General features: G+C 39.0%; 1 protein-coding gene across 5 annotated transcripts in view; it reads left to right on the top strand.

Annotated features, from left to right (window-relative positions):
• ZBTB10 (zinc finger and BTB domain containing 10) overlaps window positions 1-6153 on the top strand; it is a 52215-nt gene extending 46062 nt beyond the window's left edge. For 2 of the 5 annotated variants that reach the window (XM_078353637.1, XM_078353634.1), the window contains 2 exons: window positions 982-1083; window positions 3501-6153. In XM_078353637.1, coding sequence (XP_078209763.1) covers window positions 982-984 — 3 coding nt within the window. In that variant the 3' untranslated portion in view covers window positions 985-1083; window positions 3501-6153. Of the gene's footprint in view, window positions 1-981; window positions 1095-3500 lie in introns of all 5 variants that reach the window. The other 3 variants (XM_078353636.1, XM_078353632.1, XM_078353635.1) reach the window with 2 other exon arrangements.
• Window positions 6154-7721: the final 1568 nt, after the last annotated feature.

The raw sequence follows: 7721 nt of genomic DNA, 5'->3' as shown, positions 1-7721 counted from the left end.
CAGTGATCTCAGCTCACTGCAGCCATCACCTCTTAGGCTCAAGTGATCCTCCTGGCTAGACACTCTTTCCCATTGTTCTTTCCATTGGTGTTATTCCGTTTCATTGATCACAGTGGCTCAAACTCTGGTAATTTTATCCCTGATCTCTTTGGAGCTTGCAAACATGTAAATGATACTATGCACTGTTGCTTGGTGCATGATGGATATTCAGTCACAATCCTAACTTGGGTCCCAGTTCTTTAGTTTTTGTTAGAGGTCCTCAAGGTCTTTAGATTTACATTTAACTGTAGGGAGTCTCACCATGGGCTGATGTTGCATAGTAACGTCACTTTTAGAAAAATTATAACCTCTGTTTTTCTGAAGACATTTAATGCATGCCAGCCATGTGAACACTTTGATGAGGTGATGTCCAGCTGACTTCGTCATCTCACCAACATGTATGTGTCTCTGTTAACTAAGATCAATAGAGTCTTAGAGCAGAAGGAATGTTAGAAACAAATACTCTGTACTTTATCCAGCCTCTGCTTGAACTCATGCAGTAAATGTTCACCTGCCACTTACTACCTCATCTAACAGGTTATATTATCTTGTGGTCCTATTCTTCCCTACATTGAGGAAGGTGGAAATCTGCCTCTCTACAACTTCCACTCGATAATCATTCCATCCCCTGAAGCCACGAAGATTAAGTGTGAGCCTACCACATAATGGTTTTATGTAACAGTGGAGATAGGAAGAGAGAAGTGCTTAGGATCTTAAAATTTTTCCATGCCTTTAAAAGACAATACTCTAGGTTTTCTTTCTTTTAAGAGGATCTTGCTTTGTTGCCCAAGTTAAAGTGCAGTGGCTCGGATTGTAGCTCACTGTAGCCTTGAACTCTTAAGTTCAAGTGATCCTTTTGCCACAGCCTCCTGAGTAGCTGGAACTGCAGGCATGCACCAGCACTCCCAGTTAATTTGTTTTTTTGTTTTTTTTTTCTTGTAGTGACAAAGTTACACTGTGTTGTCCAGGCTGATGTCCAACTCCTGACCTCATGCAGTCCTCCTGCCTTGGCCTCCCAAGTGCAGGTGTGAGCCACCACACCCAGTAAGAATAATGTGAGAACCCCATGCTGTTAACCCTTTTTCAGTTGAATGCTTTACTTTTTTTTTTTTTTTGAGTCAGAGGTTTACTCCTGTTGCCCAGGCTGGAGTGCAATGTTGTCATCTTGGCTCACTGCAACCTCTGCCTCCCAGGTTCAAGCCATTCTGTTGCCTCAGCCTCCCAAGTAGCTGGGATTACAGGCAGTCACCACCACACCCAGCTAATTGTGTATTTTTAGTAGAGACGGGGTTTCTCCATGTTGGTCAGGCTAGTCTCGAACTTCAGACCTCAGGTGATTCGCCCACCTCGGCCTTTCAAAGTGCTGGGATTACATGCATGAGCCACAGAGCCCAGCCTACTTTCCATTTTAAGACTAAGAATTGAATATTTGATGTGAAAAATTGATGTCCAAAAATATTTTAGAGAGAGGCAAGTAGAATTATTTTTTATATACTAGGATATTAATTTGTTGGCACTGGTATAACACTTATCTTGGAGAAGCAAGTATAATCCTATGTTAAGATTAAGTTTGTAGTTTGATATAAAAATTTAAATGTTGCTAATCTCAGCCTTTCAAGAATTTCATAGTTGACTTAAGGCAGTGTAATTTTAACATTCATACATTTAATTATGCAATTCCTTTAGAAAATGTATTACATGGAAAATGAGAGGCTTTTCTTTAATTGCATTTTAGATTATAGTCTAAAAGAAATGAGGAATATTTCAATATTTATTTATTATGAAACTTAAAGTCCCTCAAGCCCATCATTTGTCCTCTTTAGCTAAAGCAGGATAGTTTCATAATTATAGATACTTTCTTATTTTTATACTGTCCTTATTTTGAAAAACATGAGTATATGTCGAGTGCATTTATGTCACTAAGATGGAAGAATTTGAATATTGTCATTAGCTAATTTACATCCTAAAAGTTATTAATGCTTATTAGCACATTTTTGAACTTAAAATATGAGTCAGGAAATTCCCTAATAATAAACATGCACATGCCTTTTTTTTTTTTTTTTTTTTCCCCCCGAGACGGAGGCTTGCACTGTTGCCTGGGCTGGAGTGCAATGTCGCGATCTCTTCTCACTACAACCTCTGCCTCCTGGGTTCAAGTGGTCTCCTACTTCAGCCTCTCAGGTAGCTGAGATTACAGGCATGTGCCACCATGCCCAGCTAATTTTGTATTTTTAGCAGAGACAGGGTTTCTCAATGTTGATCAGGCTGGTCTCAAACTCCTGACCTCAGGTGACCCACCTGCCGCTCCCAAAGTGCTGGGATTACAGGCTTGAGCCATCGAGCCTGGCCGCCAAATGCATTTTATAAGGCTTATTGTGTGCTGTTTGAAAGCTACCACCATATATGTCATTATTCTACTGGTGTAAAATCTACTATGAATATAAGAGAGCTGAGAATCCTGAGACCATCCTGCCTGTCTAGGTGATTCATTTTATTGCCATTTTCAGCAATTGATTGATACTCGTGACAAAGGAATGTTTTTACTCCTTAAGCATTTATCACTCAGTAGCATCATGCCAATTTGCTGTAAGTTTTATGTTTAATGTAAGCCATTTCCTTATAGTATCAGTATGACTCAAGACTTCTAATGGTTGGGAAACTAAGTGCAGATGATACAGACATGCAATATTTTTTGCAAGCAGAAAATTTATAAATTTGCATTAGCTGGTTTGCCACTCTAGAAGCTTCTTTTCTGCATTTATGATGTAAATAACTTGAAAAATCAGATTTGAGAATGTTTCCAATATATTATACTGTAATTAATGTCCTTTTAGTGGTATATTTTTAAAAGTAGTACCTACTTTATCACCATATTTCATTGTTGGAGATGACTGATGAGGTAATTGCAAATGCAGGATGTGGCATTTATATATGCTAGAAAGAGACTCATTTTATTTTTTTATTTTTTATTTTTATTTTTTGAGATGGGGATGGAGTTCCACTCTTGTTGCCCAGGCTGGAGTGCAGTGGCGCGATCTCAGCTCACTGCAACCTCCACCTCCCAGGTTCAAGCGATTCTCCTGCCTCAGCCTCCCGAGTAGCTGGGATTACAGGCATGCACCACCATGCTTGGCTAATTTTGCATTTTTTGTAGAGATGGGGTTTCTCCATGTTGGTCAGGCTGGTCTTGAACTCTCATCCTCCGCCTCAGCCTCCAAAAGTGCTGGTATTATAGACTTGAGCCACCACGCCCGGCCTACTCAGTTTTATTTTTTAACCACATCCACTCATAGAAAGAAAACCTAATTGTACCATTAAAGAAAAATCACAAGCAATTGAAGCTAAAGATTGGTGTACTGTGTAACTGAGTCCCATCATAATAATTTAAGTATGTTTAAAGCATTTTTATTGTGGAATTTATAATTAGAACATGGCATATATTTAAGGCCTTTGTATTTCAGTTTCAGAGACGAAAGCTTTTAAAGACTTCTGAGAAGTTGTAGTTATAGCTCATGAACGTGACTATCATGGACATTGGAGAGGGAATGTAGGGGATTCTCATGAGGCACAGTAGATGGAAAAGACTTCTGAAGCAAAAGTTGTCCTGATTTGTAGATGTGATTTAGAACGGTTGCAGAATAAACTACAGCTTCATATGAACTGGCCTTACTTCTTTGAGCAGGTAAAGTTGGTGAATAATTGGATACTTTTTTCTTTAGTATCTCCAGAACACTATATTGGTATCATTCAGATCATGTATATTTATTTGGCTCTATTAGAAACGTTTTGTTTTTTCTTCAATAGAGAGTTATCTAAATAATCTAGTTAATTATTTATAATGTGAATTTTAAAAGTGAACGCATTGTGGGAGCTTTTTATTTTTCCTTTTTGTGTTTGTGCTTGATGAGTGTTCCATATATTCTTTGCCTTCATCTCTGAGTTCCTACTTAGTCCTTTAGCTTCCTTTCTTCTGATTTTTGGAAGTTATTTTTCTGGCTAAATTTTTTTAACTAAATCTAGCTATGTTTTAGATATAAAGACAAAGCTGAAAGACTCACTGTATCTTCAAGATAACCTAAAATAAATTGGAATCCTATTTTATTTGCTAAAAATCATCTCGATGTTGACATTGTTATTCTAATGTTAACCGTACAGATTTACTGCCAGATTTTGAATACTTTACTTCCAGGAATAGTTTCTTCATAGTGTATTTTCCTCTGCCTTAAATTTGGCCATTTTGCCCTGACTATGACCTTTCTTATTTAAGCTTAAGTGGCTAACAAATGCAGAGCGAACCTCAAAAGAAGAGCATTGTTTTCACTTTTAAATAACCTTCTTCAGGGATTTTCAAACTGTGCTCTGGGGTCCTAGGGGCTCTTTGAAGATGCCTCTCTGGGCTGTCTGGAGCAGAGTAGGTGGGCCTTGGGCTTCCGCTAAACCTCAGCTACAACAGCTTCACTTTTATCTTGTTAGGCTTCCAGGGTTTAGTGCTTTAAAAAAATTGTTTTAACCATTAACTTAATTTAAATACAGTTATTTTTTTCTTAATGACTTAGCAGAAGGGCTCTGATACAAGCTTATTATCATTCATGAATGATAATAATAGTATCTTTTGTTTATAGAGCACATATCTGTCCCAGACCCCACTTGAAATATTTTGGAACATTCTTTTTAAAAAGCCCTGTAAAATTAAGTACTTTCATCATCCCTGTTTTACACATTAAGAAACTGAGACTTAAGGAAATAAGCAATTTGCCCACAGCATCATAGCTACTAAGTGACAGATTTTGCATTCAAATTTCGGTGTCTCAATTAATTACTGTATTAGTTTAACCTAGGAATGACAAATACAGGATAAGTGTGCCCTTGCCCTTATTCCCACTCCTGAGGCAAACAGGACTAATGGCTGAAAACAGCCTTTTTCACTTATCACCAACACGGCCTTAGAATCTTTCTCAGCAAGGTGCTATGGGCCCTCACTCCAAATCTATTGGTGTTGGCATTAAGTGAGGCCTGTTTACTTCCCCTGCTTTAAGGCGAGATATTTGTGGCCCCACACTTCCAATTAGGAGGTCTCTTCAGCTCAAAGTGTTTGCCAATTGATTGTTTTGATATTAATAGTAGAAAAACACCAACTTTTCTTTGATCCTAGATGTACTTTTTCATAATGAAGTTATTCTATGAATTAAAATCCCTCACTGTATCATCTTCATTCTGACCAACTTCTAATAGAGAAGCTTTGTTTCTGTATTTATATATTTATAATTTGAATAATTTATACATTGATAATTATGAACACCATACAATCTTCATAATCAAGATCATTAGGGGTTTAGAAAGAAAATATTCACTTCGAGTAGCCTACTGGAATAAAGACCTAAAGTAATTTATATTCTGAGACCTAATATTTTAGCTGTGGGGTGGAGGTGGTGAGGGAGAAGGTGGAGAACTCATGCTTGGGGTAAGTCAGCCAGTTTCCTTATAGCTGGGAATTTAGTGGTTTGAATAACCTTCACTGTTTCCACTACCAGCATGCCCTGCCCAAGAATGTCATAGCCACAGGCTGGGTGAATGCCCAAACATTTTTAAAAAGAAGTACACACAACCAACCCCCCAGCTGATTTTTTTCAACTGCTCTTGCCAGGAGGGAACCAGTAGTTCTTGGGCTGTGCCCATTCTTACCAGGGAGATCTGGGTGCAATTAGTTTTTCCTGTTGGGTGCAAGACTTTTTGAATGACTCATCATAGTTCCAGCTCAAGACGTGTCAAAGAGGCCCAAGGCTATATTTAGGAACTTACTGTGAAATTGCCTGTCAGTTCCAACCAATTTTTCCAATATAGTATACGTTGAGAGTTAGTAGCAAGTAATTTTAAATACATGAAATGGCTTTTGTTGTCATCTTTGGTTGTTGTAAACTGGTATTGAAGATTTTCTTAAATGGATGGACATTCCTTCCATTTTGAAATGATTTAACACCCATTCGGCATACACATGACTATATTGGAATGACGCTCATGTGACCATTATCATGGAACCCATTAAATTCTTGTTTTAAAAAAAATTGAATATGTCTTAAAATGTTCTCTATATGAATAAAAAGGATCTTCCTAAAAGTTTTTTCTGATGCACTCTTATTTGTGTGTGTATTTTGTTTTGTTCTGTTTTTGAGTCTGAGTTTTTCTCTTGTTGCCCAGGCTGGAGTGCAGTGGTGCGATCTCAGCTCACCGCAACTTCCACCTCCCGGATTCAGGCGATTCTCCTGCCTTGGCCTCCCGAGTAGCTGTGATTACAGGCATGTGCCACCACACCTGGCTAGTTTTGTAGTTTCAGTAGCAATGGGGTTTCTCCTTGTTGGTCAGGCTGGTCTTGAACTCCCGACCTCAGGTGGTCCGCCCCCGCCTGCCTCAGCCTCCCAAAGTGCTGGGATTACAGGCATGAGCCACCGTGCCCAGCCTCTAATACATTCTTTTGAGTATTTTTGTAAAATTAGAGATTGTCGGACAGTGCTAAGAAGAATAATCCTAGTGATTGGGTTCAATGACACTTGGATAATGCTACTAAATATGAAATTCTTTTAAGAGAGTTTAAAGCACCAACTCCTACCAATGAGAATGTTGGAAAGTCCTATGGTTGCTGTGTAAGGTCAGCTCCACATGCCTCCTGTTTTTGCTTTTGTTGATTAAGAGAAAAGAGAGTAGCCAATTGTAAGTGGTTGTATTCCTAGTTGATCAGGGCTTCCTAAAAGACTATCAAAGCCATTGATTCAATTACGTAGGTGTAAGAGTTTCAACTGGATTAGTAGCCCACATGAAGTAGAAATAGAAAGGCCAACCAAAGAACTAGTGATTCTAAGGTAAAATTTCCAGAAATCTAAAAAAAGAACCCTTAAGATTGGAGATGATACCAGTTTTATAGTAATGGTGATTGTTAGCTGTTAAGGTTTGATGAGAAAAGTTCACTTATGTGTCTTTCAAAAGTTTGTTCTGATATTTCTTTTTTTCTCTTTTTCTTTTTGAGACAGTCGCACTGTGTCGCCCAGGCTAGAGTACAGTGGTATGATCTCAGCTCACTGCAGCCTCCACCTTCTGGGTTCAAGCGATTCTCCTGCCTCAGCCTCCCAAGTAGTTGGGACTACAGGTGCCTGCTGCCGTGCCTGGCTAATTTTTGTGGTGTTAGTGAAGAAGGGGTTTCACTATGTTGACCAGGCTGGTCTTGAACTCCTGACCTCGGGATCTGCCTGTCTTGGCCTCCCAAAGTGCTGGGTTTACAAGCATGACCCGCCATACCCGGCCCTGTTCCCATGATAATTCTAAGTCACTGTTTATTAAAGCATCTAAGCCTAAGCATAAAAGTTAGAGTGGTTTTTTTTTTTTGTTTTTTGTTTTTTTTTAAGAGACAGGGTCTCACTCTGTTGTCTAGACTATAGTGCAGTGGCTCAATCACAGCTCACTGCAATCTCAAACTCCTGAGCTCAAGTGATCCTTCAGCCTTAGCCTGTGAGTGGCTGGAACCATAGGCACATACTGTCATGCCCAGCTAAGTTTCTTTAGTGCGTGTGTGCGTGCGCTTTTTTGTTCTGTTTTCTTTTGAGACAGAGTCTTCCTCTGTCCCTCAGGCTGGAGTGCAGTGGCATGATTGCAGCTAACTGCAGCCTCAACCTCCCAGGTTCAGACAGATCACT

This window comes from Callithrix jacchus, chromosome 16 (genome assembly GCF_049354715.1).
Source record: "Callithrix jacchus isolate 240 chromosome 16, calJac240_pri, whole genome shotgun sequence".
In the NCBI taxonomy this organism is placed as follows: domain Eukaryota; kingdom Metazoa; phylum Chordata; class Mammalia; order Primates; family Cebidae; genus Callithrix; species Callithrix jacchus.
The sequence above is the reverse complement of the archived record's forward strand: the minus strand, read 5'-3'. Positions and strand labels throughout refer to the sequence as shown.